General features: G+C 44.0%; 1 protein-coding gene across 1 annotated transcript in view; it reads left to right on the top strand.

Annotated features, from left to right (window-relative positions):
- Positions 1-3,108: 3,108 nt before the first annotated feature.
- The window catches only part of DIXDC1 (DIX domain containing 1), a 36,140-nt gene continuing 22,813 nt past the window's right edge, over positions 3,109-16,435 (top strand). Inside the window, exons 1-2 of the mRNA XM_009329535.1 lie at positions 3,109-3,168; positions 14,940-15,069. Of these exons, the coding sequence (XP_009327810.1) occupies positions 3,109-3,168; positions 14,940-15,069 (190 nt within the window). The remainder of the gene's footprint in view (positions 3,169-14,939; positions 15,070-16,435) is intronic.

The following is a 16,435-nucleotide window of genomic DNA, read 5'->3' as shown; positions in this document are numbered from 1 at the left end:
AGAAGCAAATCTTTGATGACAAAATCTCTGATGGAGAACATACCGTGAGCAGGCCTGTACCTGAACCTGGCACGTATAATGAGAACACTTTGCCTTTCGCTGTGTTGGTGTTCTAGCAGGTAGAAGCTCTGTAACAGGGATATGGGACCACCTGAATTTCAGACTTGAGTCCCAGCTTTTCTTGGTTGATCCAAAAAGGCAGGCAGGGTAGGGCTTCTGGCTTGAATAGTCTCTCCGATCCAAACCAACTTCTTCACAGTCCCCCCAATATGTTCAGCTGGATAGTACTTCTGCATTTCTCAGGGATGGCACTACTGTACTATCTGGCTTTAGGTCCTCTGATTTGTGCCAGGAAATAGGGGTATAGGGAGTAGGGGTGAGAGAAATGCTTCTCGGTACTAATAACTACTTGGGGTTTTTTTTTGTCATTTTCTGTATTTGGTTGGCCTAGGAGAAATTGCCCTTTTCTAGACCACATTTTACTATTTTATCAGTTATACATATGTAGATCCATCACTATGTTTCTGAAAGGAAGTCCAGGGCTCTTTGTGCGGTTTATATGCAAAGCCAGCTGCTCAATCCATGTGGCTGACAGCCCCCTCACCAGTACCATCACACTGTGTAATGTGTCCTGCTATGCAATGGCATGGGGAGCACACTGTGATTGAAGGATATATCTCATATGACAGCTAAGCTGTAATTGAGGGTGGTGCCACAGCGAGCTTGTACAGGGATCTTGGAATTGGTTTGAGTTTAGATGATCAAATAGCCGTGTCCTACTTCTGAACAAAGCCAGTCTGCATCCCCGACAAACTAGAGATGCCTGCCAAGACTAAACATACAAGCTATATGGACAAATGCAGGTTGCAGTAATGGCAGTCTCTATATCCTGCTGTTGCCCAAATGTGTTGTAGTTCTTTCAGGGTGGAGCACAAGTGTTAAAAGTGCTTCATTGTTGCCTAGCAGTAATGCAACAGGACATCTACTAAATGCCACTGAGATGGACCATGGTAAACAAACTGGTGTTCTCAATGTATCATCTTATCATGATTTAAACAGTACATTTTATGTTTAAATCCTGTTTGTGCTTCGCATTTCTATGCTATTTGGACAGATTATGTCTTTATTCTTATTTTTATTTATTTTTTTAATCCTGTAAATGTGGGTTATGTCTCCAGTGTAAAGTCTGTGGCTAGGGACTGCCTGCCTTTGGCTTCTCTGCTCCTCAAAGGACAAGGGTAAATATCTAGAGCTTGTGGGGATTATGAGCATAAAATATTTAATCTGCTATCAACTCCATAAAACAAATTATAAAAACAATCAGAGAACACCTAACAGCCATCTGCAACCTCTCTCTGCATTCAGAGTGCACTTGATTTTACATCAGTACATCTGGAGTTAAGCTTTTTTGTTCCAGAAATTGAAGTGGTATAGGGAAGGGATGACCTCAGCATCCTTACCTGTTAATACTAGAAGTCTTCTGTGAATGTATGTTTACTATGTAGCACTGAAAAACAGATAATAAATACAACTTTTTCTTTGAGATTATTAGTCAAGAATAGCATTATAAAGTCCACAGAAAAGGTTCAGAGTGTGTTCTGTGGTTGTTGGGTTTTAGTTGGTTTTTTTAAACTAGGTGACTTTCTGTCTGATGGGGAAACCACTTAGTTTTTCTATGAAATTTTACTGAAATTGCAAGTAGCATAAGCTACTTGATTGCATCACAAAAAATGGGGATAAATATTTATTGCTGTCTATCTAATGGCATTTTGAGTCTCAAAAGTAAACTGGATCAAGGTACTAACCACCAGTATTGCCAGCTTGCAAGATTTTATGCAAAGCCTCGCAGTAATATGTAGTTTTGCTTAACAGATGTGATATTACAATCAATGAAAATATAAAATTTCAATTCCCACTGAATTATGAAAAGTAGGGAAGGCAAACATGAATAAATAATTTAAAGCTTACGTCATGGAGGCGTGGGGGCTGACTCCTTTCTGAAAGACTTGGGTTGGTTACAGAGGGAAATTACCTGTTGCTTGTCTTTCTGTATTTTAGCTGCATCTCCATATGTGACAGGTAAAATGGTAAAATTATGCAATTGCTTTTTCCTCCAGATGCTTCAATACTTAGGCAGAAAAACATGTTTGTTTTTAAATGTGTCTGTCACTTAGAAATGCTTGGCCAGATATTTTGAAGTCTGAAGGCACAGGTCTGATATCACTGGGCAGTACTTGCAGTGTTGCTCTATGGACTGGCAGCCAGAGCCCCTGGCAGAAGGTGTCTTCACTCATTCTGAGAGGTTTTTCTTTTTTTTTTCTGGGCATTTCCTGTAAGGTGAGATGAAGTTTGAGAGATTGGCTGGAGATATTTGATACTTGTTTTTGGAATGAATGCAGTTGTTATTGATTTAGAAAATTTGCTGGGGATCGTATTTAATTCCAGTTTGAAAGTTTTCTGTCTTTTTTCTTCTTTTGACTTCATTGCCAGGGCAGCTAGAGCAGGGCCGAGTACTGTGCAAATGTTACTAGCTATGTTGTGGCCTGGTTTGCAGCTTCCTGTCTCTACCGGGTTGCTGACAGCGCTGCTGTTTCTTCGGGGCCGCAGAACGATTGCTGAGAGTTAAAGCTGGCAGCTCCCACAGTCTTTGCTTTTGCTTTTCTAGCTGAGCAAGCCATCTGCTATTTGCTGTTCTTTGACTCTCTCCCTGCCCCCACGCCATACAGGGCTTGCTGTGTTTGGTGGGTTTGAAAATCTCTTTTACGCAGCAGGTTTTGTGTGAGTACGACTGCTGGAAATGGGTTTCAGATGTTTCCCCAACTCAGTCCTGGGCCTGCATCTTGTAAGCTGAAGCGTTTCTATAGGAACCGTATGACATCTCTCCCACCACTCCCCCAGCAGCTCCATCTCGAGCATGCCCAGTGCAAGCCTTGACTTCGGCTCAACTATCTGTGTGCAGTAACGGGCGGCACATATGGGACTATGAATGCGGTTCCTGATGAGCTCCAACTCTTTGTCTTTGGGAGAAGGAGGAAGAGGTCGTGCGGAGAGCTGGAGGATCTGCCCTGTGTCCTCTGAGACCCTCGCCCATCGGTGGGCTTGTGGAGAATGCTCGCTTGTTTGGCCAGGGGGAACTTACTGGATATTCTTCAGGAGGGCTTCACGGAGGTAAATGCATGTCCCAAGTCTCACACAGACCTTTCCCAGGCAAGGCAGCATGCTTTTGTGCAGCATCTCTCAGGAATTGTTATGTCTCCCAATATTTTGAGTGCTTTGAGTAACAGAGAAGGCGAAAAATGAGCAAGATCTCAGGGCGGGAGAGCTGTTTACTAACAGAAGGGCATACTGGGCAGCTCAGCCAGGGGTCTGCAAATCAGCAATATTTTTTTGAAGAGTTTGTGGCTGTTTTACAGCTGGTGTTTTTAGCTTGGAGTTTTTATTCTCTTTGCAGCGCTTTACTGTTGTACCAGCAAATAATATAAACTGCAGCAAGGTTATGGAGCACAGTTTATTTTATAGAATTGACTCCTTTCCTGAGTATATGAAGTCTCTAGGTCTAAAGGCTGCTGGAAAGCCTGTAAATCAGCTTTGTGAACACACATTTCTTGGGAGAGGCTGACAAAGAGCAGGCTGGCTGTTTTTTTCCCCATCTTGTTCTGAAGGTTGGATCTCTAGGGAACTGAAATTCATTTTGCTCAGGAAAATATAATTTTAAAAGTGTTCTTTATTTGCTTATTCTCCTGTTAGGGAGACTAATAAATCATCAAATAAGGAGTGAGAAGTACCAAGAAATTCCAGAGATGGGAATCCTGTAACTGCATGGGGAGTACAGATTGCTGTCGGCTTCCCTCTTTAGGGTGCACAAAAAATTAGTTCCGTTGGACTCTCTGTGGACTCAGTACAAAATGCCAGGGCAGCCACTGCCAGGCTGTGCATCATGCAGACCATGCTGGAGCATGATTTCCTGTCTGTAAGCTGAAAAGGAAGGAAAACTGGGGGGGCTTGTGCTGAAACCAAACAGTGGCTGCTATTTGCTTTCTCACCCGGTGGCAGGGATAGTCTCTTGGTGTGTTTTATTCTTTCTTAGTGTACATAGCTTATTTTTGTTTGTGTAACAAACATCATTGCAAAGCTCAGCCCCCACCTCACTATTCTGCCCCCATACTCCATTCTTCACAGAAAATTAACATCCCTCCTGGGCTTAACAGCACCAGTCATCACGGGAGAAACAAACTGGGTATGAAACTTGAGCCTCACAGCTTCATGCCAGCCACAGGTCTCCTCTGATTGCTCTGCATAACTGTGTAAATATTCCATCCCCTTCTCCATGGAGTGTCTCAGTCTCATTTTCAGCTAGCAAAGGTATTGCTTTAGCTCAAGCTTACATTTCCTGTGCTCGAAGGCAACAGATCCTTCTCTGGCATAAGCTAATAGTAACCTGTATATTAATAATATAATTAATAATGGGAGCAAAGAACAGTTTTACATTCAGTGCTAGCCCCACCCTGACTGTCTGGTTTTACCCACAGACTGCTCAGCTGTGGGAAAAAAGTCCCTCTCCCACCATAAAACCAGATTCACTCTCATGTCTCCCACTTGGGATCTCTCCGCCACGTCACACACTTCACATTATAACAGAAGTAAAATTAAAATCAATTTTGCAAGTGCAGAACCTGTGGTACAGAGAGGTTAAGTGACTTGCCAAGGACATGCATCACATCACAGACACAGTTGGAAATGAGCAAGAAACCCTGTAATTCCATGCCTTCTGTTTGGATCCACCAACTGTACTGCTTCCCCTATCTCTTTGTACCTTAGGTGCTTATTTATAGAAGTCCCTGTATGTGAGTGTCCCAAAGTGTCTGGTCCCAACACAGCACTCTGATGTTAGAAGGCTGGAAGTGAGTAGCTACTAACCTAATGTTGGAGTATAAAAATAGATTAAAGATAAAAAGTCAGACTTAATTTAACACAAGCAGTGAATTGGGGTATTGCAGGAATTGCCATGCTGATTCAGTGTCTGTTCTTTTGATAGACCATCTTTTCTGGCCAGGTGGCTCTTTTGGTCACTAGATACCTTGAAATACAAGGACGTACTTTCCAAATCTGTGCATTAACATACAAAAGTAAGTAGGTTGCTACCAAGCTCCTAGGTGTATGTGCAGAGCTCACATGCAACCCTACACATGCTTGGGACCTAGAGGCCAGGTATAGTTCCAGTTTCTCTAGGGATATTGATTGTGTGTCTCCATCTTGCACCTTTGGTCAATAATCCATGCCTGGAAAGTTACCCAACACAGCCAAGATGCTACAGGCAAGTTTCTTTTGTTCCTTTGCATTCTTTTTCCTCTCTGTCCATCCTGCTGGCTGAGAGCCACCCCATCAGCCTTATTATCTCATGAACGGGGATGGAGAATGCAGCATAGTTGTCCCCTCTGCAGCTAATGCCTGTCCTGCTTCACAGATCGTCTGTTAGATTGATGCTTTCTCCATGATGAACATAATCACAGATTGCTAAAGGGGCCGTGTAAATTGCAAGTTCAGGCCAGTGTATTTCCCTTCCCTTTCAGAGTCCCTGGCCAAAATATGTTGTGGACGGTGTCACCTGCAGACATCTAAAGCAGGATGACTTTTGTTTAATGTTGAAATGCAGTGAACTCCCCTGTGGGCATCACGCAGCTCCTGTCCCTCTCTCATTAACGGACTACCCTGCCTTGAAGGTGTTTGCCTGCTGTTTATTGAGACTTATCCTGCTCTGAGGCAGCTAAATAATTCAATCCCACAGCTGGACGGTGCCATGGGAATGTATGGCTGCTAAAAGCAGTAGTTTATAATGCAAGGAAACCATAGAGGGCACGGTCTCCTCTGTGGTGACTCTGTCCATGTGGCCTCAGCTTGTTCTCCCTCCTTGAGGAAATGCAGTTTATTTGAGATATGCGCTTACACTTCTGTCAGTTTTTTAAAACAAATGGGGCACACCGAAATGTGTCAGAAATGGGCCTGAGAGCTCCAAGACATTAATGTGTCTGTATTTTAACAAGAATATACCTTCTCTTTTTCAAGTTGGAAGATCATTTCCTCTGGCAATCTTAATTATGTAGTTGCTTGTGTGCAATGAGTCATTTGAAATAGATATTTTTTCCCTCTGAGATTACGTTGAAAAACAGGCCTGGGATTGGTTCCTCTCCAGAGAGTGAAATGGCAGGGAATTTTTAAGAGCCCTGCAGAGGTTGTTTTGAAATCAGGGTCTCCCAACAGCAGCAAAGTGAAATGCAAGGTTACCACATAAGGCTCTGTCTACATGGGGAAATACCTACACATTTTGCTATGTGAGAACTGCTAATCCCCAGCGGTATGCATGCAGGAAGCAGTGCAGTGCAGGTAGGGCTCTGCGTTCTCTCACTAGTAGGTTGCTCATTGCCTGCCCCCTCACCAAGTGCTTCACGTAATACTTTCCCTCGAGTAGCAGTTTCTTAGCTGAGTGGCCTCTGCAGTAGGTATTTCCTGGATTTCCCACATATACAGTCTCTCTCCCTCACTCTTCAAGGTTTGCTGTATCTGTTGGTGGACTTGAGGTGATTAGATGGCATCCCATCTGTGAGATCTGAATCCTTGCTGTGGGAAACGACCTGGGTTTGATTTTGGTTTGCTTTTCTGGTAGAAGTAATTTTCTGACAGTATAGACTTGCTACTGTCTTGTTCTGGCAGCCGTTCTGTTCCCCTTGGTGTAATGTGCATGATCTGTGATAAAAATGTCTCTGCTACTGCAATCTTAGCAGAAGAAACTTGCACTCACCCTCTCCTTGCAATGAGTGCTATTTATAGCTAATAGGATTCACTATGAAGAGAGCTGTTTTGACTCCTGTCTCGCTCATCCAGTTCAGCCCATTAGGACCAGCCCATAACTAAATGCCCCCCGTAGTACCGAATCCCTCAGAGCCTGGGTTTCACTAAATATATGAAGCTCTTTAGAGATGCTGCTGTTTTCCACATAGTAGAGCCGAGTCTCATTTCACATCAGCTTTGTTTTGGTATGAGTCCGCTAGTATTTTACATACGGACTACACTGTTAAAGCCATGGGATGGTCAGGCATGCTTGTTTAAGGCTTGGCCAGAGTGAGAAAGGCTGGGATCTGAAGAACCACCTGAACTTTGCCAGGTTGCCTGCCTGGTCTGCAAGAGACTGGGCAGCTGCTGTATTGTAATTCTGCTAAGCCTCAAGTACAGACATCAGAAAACACAGCTGGGGCTTCCCACACCTGGAATTACATGGAGATGTACTTTAGCAGACAATTGCTTGCTCTATCAGGAATTCTTACAGTTTTTCCCAAAGCCCTTGTGCCTGGCCAGCAATAGGACTATCAGCAAGGGAAGGATGTATTTGCTGTTATATAGGATTAGGGGTTGAGCAGTTAGGATTCAATCCCTGCTTGAGGTTCACTGTATGTCTAAGCCAGGCTATTTCTTGGTTGCATAGCAGTGGCTGTCCTTTGGCAGGGTGTATTACAGTGCATTTGCACAGTAACAGTCAAAGATTTATTGTTTGCAAAGCATTTTACAAGGAACATAAAAATTAGTACAGCTGCTTTATAGCTAGAAGCTGAGGCACACAGAGGTAAAGTGGGCTGCCAAATTCACAGCAGGTCATTGGCAGAGTGAGGAACAGAGTCTGTGTTCTAAATGTGCCTTTAGTGCCCTCCATCCTGGACCAGGCAACCTCACTGGATGTCACTTCCCCTTTTCTTCATATGAAAGGTTCTTGCCTGCAAAAAGCACTGTTCACTCATACTGTGTGCTCAGTCTCTTCACAAAGCTTTTTTTCCATCTGTACAGGGCTAGTGACTGCATTCTGCTAAATAAGGAACAATGCTCCTTTTCTTTCCCAAAGCATCAGGGAATGTCTCAGGGCAACTTGTTTTGACAGACCTTAGACTTTTTGTGTATAGTGGAACCATTTGATAATTCAGGGTGAATCATGTGCTCCAAAGTACTGGCAGTTTACAGTAAAAGATCTCTTGTGGCTCAGCTTTTTGCCTGTATGCTTGCATAGAAACACTGCCTGTGTGAGAAAAGGGCTTCAAAATACCAGACTGGGGAAAATGCAGAGGCACTAAAACATCTTGCAAAAGTGCCAGAAATTATCCCTAAAGCAGCAACCTGGCTTCGAATGGCAGTGACATTTTGGGGCTTGGATGTCCAACTGTTGATTCAAAGGAATACATCCTAGCAAGATTTCATTTTACATGACTTTCTGTCTGGTAGACTTCTGGAGTAGTTGCTGCCTGCAACGATAGTGAATTTGTTTAAGGAACGGATACCATCTTCAGATTTTTGAACGTAAAAAGGGTGCACAGAACTGCCACTGTGGGTGTGGAAGGTACAATGAGTAATTCCAGGATTTTTACAAACAGGAGATCGGAGTTAAAGGAGGTATAGGTAGAAAACAGATTAATTACAGGGAGAATGCTGGCGTGTGGTGTTATGAAAGTGACAGGCAAAATTACTGTTTGAAGAAAGCACACTTAGATGCCACTCACAAAAATACCCCTATCTGGCAGATGGGTGGCACAAGTGAGATCACTGTCTGACAGCAAGGATATGTCTTGGCAAAAGATCAATAGAAGGAAAAGGTTTCTTATATTAAAAGGGAAAATGGAATCATCGGGCTTTTGTTCTGCACAAATTAAGTAACTCTCTGGTTCTACAGAGATAAAAAGCTGTCAGACATGCATTTCTTGCCATTTGCCCACCTAGGCCCAGTTTCTTGGGAAGAGACTCAAGGTTAGTTATTATTAGGTTGCAACAAACTACTGAGCCTAACTGTCTTTCAAATGTGAGTGGTGCTGCCAGCTTCATGAGCTGTTTGAAGAGATCTTATATTTGCATCTACTAAGCTCTTCCAAATGGATTCTAAAATGCAACACTAAGTGAATAAAATACCAGTATATATGGCACAGGTAAGAATTACTTCATCTTGGACTGGAAGTTGTACGTCTCTGGAATGGAGCATGACAGCTATTGGCTGTGCAACAAGAAGTAAAAATCAAAATGGTAGAAAGAATTTAGGGAGTTTGAATGGAATTGGGCCTTAAGCTATTCCTGATAATGGGTAAAGGACTGTGAAAGATGTGGAAAACTTTGCAGTCAAAAATTCTTGCTGTTGTTTGCATTCAGGCAACATGTGAAATACACCTTCAGCTCTAAACTTCATCCTTCACAGACCTTCGAGCACTTGAGCTGGCATCTGGAAGTCTGCCAGTGAGCTGCTCTCTTAGTAGACCAGACACTTGTTCCCCTCCCAGAAACAAGTAGTAGTTTAGCCAGGATGCCACAGCAGTACTGCAAGGATTTGAGCACAAACTGCTGTTCTTCTCCGTCTGTAGATGAAGACAGTGTTCTCCCCATCCTGACATTCTGAATGAAGGGCAGAATCAGTTCCTGTGCGAGATCTGTGTTTAGGAAGCTAAACAGAGAGGAGGATTTAATTCTTTATATTTGTTCTGAACACCCAGGATGACAGGAATGCCTCTGAAGTATTTCTAAAGATCTGGCCAAAGCCTTCTAAAGTTGCAGACACTTGCTTTCTCAAATCTTCGCACAAACCTGAACAGTCGATGAATGGTAGTCACACTCAGTAGTTTCAAAAATGTTGTCTGGACTGAGAGATCAGAAAGCAGAGGACTGGCCTTTCTATTCTTGAATCTGGCTAGAGAAACAGGTGGCTACTGATTGAGGTGAATTCACTGAACCGAAGAAATGTTTGTATTAAGATGAGGAAAATCCAACTGAGTGTGCCTAGAACATAGCATGGGTTAAGGGCATTGTTGGGCTGCTCCTCCCAAAGGTTTGTACTTCTTGAGTCTTTGAAATTGACCTTAGAAGTTATAGAAAGCATGAGCTGGCTAGAATTTCATCGCGACTTCAGGATAATCCTTTTTTCTGGGTCTCAGCAAGTCAGTGAAAAATCCTTGTCCAGACACGTTAGGGTGTTAGAAATGTCCATGTTTTCACTCAGATACGGGTGAAGGGTTAAGGAGCTCCTGGTCTTTTGCAGCTCCCACACTGTTTCTGTCTCCTGGTGTGCACCAGATTGCGTAGGTGCCTCCTTTTCCAAACTGTGTCGCTGCACTGAGGCACCTTCTGTGCTTGAGACAGGCTGTTTATAGAAGATTTGGAAAATACACATCAGACCAAAAGTTATTTTGAGTGAAATTACACCTCCTGCTTTAAAGTAAGAGTTTTATGAAAGAGGAGTCCTGTGGGGTGCATATGGTTGTTCTAGCATCAGTCTGGTCATAATTGGGTGGTTTTCACTGTTGGATGCATCAGGAGCTATCTCAATGCATTAAACAGCCTGAATCACATTTAAGTAGCAATTTTGAGGAAAAAAAAAACACTTCTGCTGGCTTTGAGAGCAGAGAGAAACATTTTCTTTGCTTGTGAGTTTTTATTTTCTGCTTGTACAAAGGCCTTCTCAGACAAAAACAAAATCAAACTGGAGGAACACTGGATGGAAAATTACAGTTCCCATCTAATTAAGGTAATGTCAGAAAGCTTAGAAATCATACAAGGCCTTAAACATTACATCCTGGTGCAATTAGGTTAGCCTTTTGAGTTTTGCTCTTGCAGACATTTGGTTCAGTGCTCTGGACAGACAGGACACTAAATGCTTTTCATACTGTGACCAACCTCATAGCATGAGGTCTATTATTATTGACCTTGTTAGACCTGGTGCTTGGGCAGTGTCCATAGGGTATAAAGGAAAAGCAGAGTAAAGATCATGAGAAACATTATTCTCCCAGGCCGATTCCCTAAATGCAACAATAAAGATGGGTTCAAGTTTATGAAATGAACTCAGAAAAGTAATCTCTTCCTAGAAGCAGAGAGTGTCCTGGGAGTCCACTGTAACATGATAGCAAGGAGGTCAGTCCCTCTGAAGGCATCTGCCTGCTAAAGAATGATTTTGTCCAAGAGTGAAGATTTGGCCAACTTCAAAATGTGCAATACCCTAACCTCAGCGGAGGTGAAAATTAACCTTATACAGTGTAGTGTAGATGGCACTGTTAATAAAGGACAGAGTAGCATATCAAGGCATTGTGATCTACCTATATTTACTGTCAGGCAGACTGGACTGATTGATGGTTGAGAGGGGAGAAACATGAGCCCTAAGCAGCAGGTGGTGAATTGCACTGGTTAAATGAGAATAGCAAGGGCACCTACACCTGGCAGGAGATTTGTGATAGAGCTGCTGCTTTTCTTCTACCTGTGGAAAATACTAGATAATGACACTTAATTGTAATTATCAGTAAGGGTTTACAGCTGCTGAGAAAAATGTGCTGACCCTGGAAGGACATTTTCCTCCTGCATATCATTGGCTGTCAATTGAAAGCACAAAGATATATGCTCCTGACCTCTCCAGCTGTTTTCCTATAGCCAGTAGGTCTGAGGCACTTCTTCAGGGTATGTGCTGAATAAGTGATCCAAAGTAAAATCCTGCTCTGAGATGTGTTGTGCTTACTGAAGTGCTAACCTGTAATTTGCCAGTAGAAGTGCCTGCAAGTTGGGAAATTCTTTACAACTGCAGGTGGCCCCGAGTACCTTGCTTTAGAAATCTTCTCCTGCCCTGTGAAGTCTTTTAAGTCTTCCAGAGTGACTTGGATATAAACACCCTATAATGATCTGCCTAGGAGCTGAAGCAATCTGGGCTCCAACTTCCTTCAGGTAAGGGAGCTTCCCATTGCAAGGTACAGGTAAACTTGGCCTTTTTTTGGAACACAAAGCTGTGTTAACATAAATAGGATTAAGCTTAACTCCACCATAATCCTAATAACGTGTGCTCTGCATAGTAAATCTTAGAGTAGGCTGATATGTTTTTCTTCTGAAAATCCTGGTTTTGAAAGACACATTGGAGCAGGAGTAGAACAGTGTAAGTCCCATCAAGTCTAAGATTTGGCTGAACAGAAGCTCAAACCAAAATGCAGGGAGAAGTAGAAAACTCCTGAGTGGTCATTGGTTGAAGGAAGAATTATTCAGCTAATTATTCAATTATTATGAAGGAAGAGGGTGAGCTAGGTAGAACAATAGCTGTTCCCTCACTGATTGCTCTTGGATGTAGCTGTCAGCCATACCAGGTTATAAACCAACAAGGGGAAGCTGTAGGGGTTTGTTCAATCCTGTGAAGTTTGGAGATTTTGTAGGAAGCTGTAGTAGCGTAGTTACAGCATCACAGGAATTGGTGTGATAGGTCCCACAGGATCTTTCTCCTCAACTAGAAAGACAAAAGTTAAACAAGAAGAGTGCTAAGAATTTGAGTAGCTGTCAGAGCAGGGGACCTGAGCAGTTTTGGGGGACTACTGGGTCCAGCCCCCTAGGCACAAAGGCTCACTCTGCATCCTTTACTCAGTCTGGGTTGTGTTCCTCTGTTTGCTCTGCCTCCGTGGTTAGTGCCTCTTTTTGCTAATTATTTAGAAGGCACAAAATGTAATATCCTACTCTGTTGTCAGGAAGCGGCGTGAAAGCACAAGGGGGACAGCCTTGGAAAAGGGAAGGAGGAATACTTTTGAGATACCATCCACCTCCTTGTTTGTTCCCAACCTCCTTTATCTCCTCCTTGGAGTCTTGTTGACTAAGAGGAGCTGAGACCTATGTGAGACTGGATGGGGCTGTGTATTGTTTGAGCTGGGATGCCTGCAGCCACAAATGGTGATGGAACATGTGTTTTTGGTGTGAGTATTTCTGTAGGCAAATGACAAGCACAGGGTAGGGAGTATTTTTGTTGGGTGGAATAGGCTGTGTAGAGCTGCTGTTCTTACAGCAGAGTACATCCTAGCAAATCTTTGTTTTCTCTGTGCTGGAAGATGATACCTGGAGTACTTTCCAGAATAGATGCCATGAATTAGTTCAGAGAAAAGAAATAGAAAGCAAACTGCTTAGTGAAAAGGTCTATTTTTCCTTTGAGTGAAAACAGAAGTGTCTGAATGGAAGAACCATATAGGCTCCTATAAAAATTGCAAATTTTCTGTAGGCTGGAAGGGGCTGTGGCCTTGTGGAATCAGTACAATATAACAGTTTAGAACTTTGTAAAATGATTTGAAAAATGACAACAAGGTAGTAAACACAACTGTGATAAGATTATTTCCCTAAATTACATAGACTTCAGATGCCGTTTTCATGCTGCAACCCTATTCGGTACATCTTTATTTATGAATCTAGGTATTTCTATAATGATGTGGTATTACTATAAACAAACCTGCCTCTTTTATTTGGTACTTGTTTGAATAAATTAAAGCTTTATTGAATCTGTGTAATAGAAGGCTTGTGGTCACTCTGGCATTAGTCTGTTGTGAGACTGAAACCTCAGTGCCCACACGATCAGTTAAAATATAATTGCAAGAGGTGGGGGTGTTTTTTGCAGCTGGCAAGTTACCACTGCTGTTCTGAAAATCAGCACAGGATCATCAACTTGTGTGTGTGAGAGAGAGTGTCAAGGCTCGTTGATTCTCCACAGTGCCCCATTGCATTAAGTAGAAAATAAAGACCTCTGAAATTGGGCAGGCAAAACTGACATGCGTCATTGCCATCACAGCTAAAGAAGAGCATGCAGATCCAATCCACATGGCAGGCCAAGTCTGCTCCAGCAAGCATGCATCAGATCTGCCACTTCTGCTTCCTTTTTTTCAAAAGCCATCAGGCAGTCCCCCAAACTCATCTCCTGTTCTGCTCTCCAGCTCTCTGCTGAGTGAGTGGAACTGATTGAACACAGGTCCAGTCACCTTTCTGAACCAGCAGACCGAACCATGGTGTGATTAAAGTTGGATTTCCTGTGTCAGGATAATTAAGACTGAAGCTGTGATCAGATTGTGACTTTGATGGGCTGTAAAAGCATAAACTCTGCCTGACATTGCTGAGATAATATGGAATGGAGACTTAAAACCTGCTGCATTGGCAGAATAACGGGAAGCTTTGTGAAAAGGGAGGTAATCCCATAAATGGATCAGTTTGTTTACCCTCCATGTACCACACCAGCCCTGCCCAAAGGGATTTCAGTGTTACCAGCACTCCTACTAGCCATGGAAGTGCTACTGACTGGGCGATGGAAAGGGAAAGGTCATGTGAATCTGCTCTTTGCCTTTCAGTCACTTATGCCAGATGGGTCCTCACATAGACCAGAAGCCTGAGTTTCAATTTCCGTGGTCTTCCCCTTGTGGCAACACGCACAGCTATACGAAGCAGCATCCAGCATGACCAGCTGGAAAGGCAGTTCTCCTTGCTCTCAGGTCTTGCAGGTGTTAAGTGCTGCGGCAAGCCAGCTTCCACATGTACAGAAATAGAAATTGGGCCATTAGAAATGCTGATGCACCTCCAAGGAAATGGAGGAAGGGGGCCGTACAACAGGGTGTCTCTTCCCTGTTGCATGAGCTGTTACAAATGAGCCATGCTGGGAGTGTTAAGGAGGGAGGCTGTTGTTTCTTCCAGGAAATCTGTCCTGGATTGTTTCTTTCAGTAGTTGGCATAGTTCAACACAGTGTTTCTTGCTTCTGCATTGTGGGTTTTCTACTTTCTTGATATGTGGAAGAAAATAGTGTGGATGGGACAGTAAATGCTGTGAGTGAACCAACTCTGGCACCAAAAATGAGGAATGACAGCACTGGTTTGGCACCAACCTAGATTAAATGTAATGTAAAGCTCTCTTCTCAGCTGTGCTTAGATCATGAGTCCTGTCCTGCTGCCTGCTTGCTCTTCCTGTCCTGGCGTGGCGTGAGCTGCACCACAGTGTGCAGTGATGTCAGTTAGTGCTCAGCAGGCTTTGGGATGAGACCATTTGTGTTTGTTTTCAAGGCTAAAAGACAATGAGATCTGTGAAGATGAGAGAAAAGTGAGAGCTATGCAACTTCCCTCTGAAATGGCAATGACGTGCAAACATTGTTTTCTATTTTCAGCAACAGCTACAGGCATATGTGGCCTGGGTGAATTCCCAGCTGAAGAAGAAGCCAACAATAAAGCCAGTCCAAGACCTGAGACAAGATCTCAGAGATGGAGTCATTCTTGCTTTGCTCATTGAGATTGTAGGTCAGTAATGCCATATGGCACTATTTTTCATCTTGCAGTTTTAGATCTTGTGTAGAAGAGGCTGGCCTTGGCTCTGACATCTGTCAGGCATACTGGCAGATGTTAATGACAGTGTCAGAGCTTGTGGGGGGAGGATTGACTTTAAAAGAAAACAATCATAAAGCAAATTATAAATGCAATTCTGTTAAAGTCCTTATGTTTTAGCAGACAGTAACAACACGTGCTAAAACCTGTCAGGGACCATATTAACTCCCATGAGCCTGGAATAGAGTTATGAAAGGCTTTACGTTGTAGAAGAATTGTGTTAGTGTGTGGCATTTTTGGAAGAGTGACCGGCTTGCTGAGATACTCCCTTCTTCCCAGGCTCAACTTCACTCCCAAATTCTCTACCTCCTCCCCTCAAGCAGCGCAGGGGGACAGGGAATGGGGGTTGCAGTTAGTTCACTATGCGGTTTCTGCTGCTCCTTCCTCCTCACACTCTTCCCCTGCTCTAGCATGGGGTCCCTCCCACAGGAGACAGTCCTCCACGAACTTCTCCAACGTGGGTCCTTCCCACGGGCTGCAGTGCTTCAGGGCTGCACTTCCCACGGGCTGCAGTGAGAGGAGGCCACGCTGGAGCAGTTCAGCTCCAGCGTGGGTCCTTTCCATGGAGTGCAGTTCTTCAGGACCAGACTGTTCCAGCGTGGGTCCCCCATGGGGTCACAGGTCCTGCCAGAAGACCTGCTCCAGCGTGGCCTCCTCTCAACGGGGCCACAGGTCCTGCCAGGAGCCTGCTCCAGCATGGGGTCTCCACAGGGTCACAGCCTCCTTTGGGGCACATCCACCTGCTCTGGTGTGGGGTCCTCCACAGGCTGCAGGTGGATATCTGCTCCACTATGGACAGCCTGCCTCACTGTGGCTTCACCTGTCTTCACCACGGGCTGCAGGGGAATCTCTGCTGTGGTGCCTGGAGCACTTTCTGCCCCTCCTTCTTCAATGACCTTGGTGTCTGCATAGTTGTTTCTCTCACATAGTCTCACTCCTCTCTCCTGGCTGCTGTTGTGCGGCAGTTTTTACCCCTTCTTAGTACCCTTCACAGAGGTGTTACCACCGTTGCTCATGGGCTCAGCCTTGGCCACTGGTGGCTCTGTCTTGGAGCCAGCTGGAACTGGCTCTGTTGGACATGGGGAAGGCTTCTGGCATCTTCTCACAGAAGCCATCTCTGTAGCTCCCCCCTACCAAAACCTTACCACGTAAACACAATACAGTCTCCAACCTAGTTATTCCTGGTACTGGATACCTTATAAGCAGGACAAGAAGCCATGCATGCCTCTTGCAGTACCCAGACAAGAGATAAGATCAGGCCCTACACCTATAGCAATTCCTG

Source organism: Pygoscelis adeliae, unplaced genomic scaffold (genome assembly GCF_000699105.1).
Source record: "Pygoscelis adeliae isolate BGI_AS28 unplaced genomic scaffold, ASM69910v1 Scaffold268, whole genome shotgun sequence".
Taxonomy (NCBI): Eukaryota; Metazoa; Chordata; class Aves; order Sphenisciformes; family Spheniscidae; genus Pygoscelis; species Pygoscelis adeliae.
Note: the sequence above shows the minus strand (reverse complement) of the source record. Positions and strands in the feature narration are given on the sequence as shown.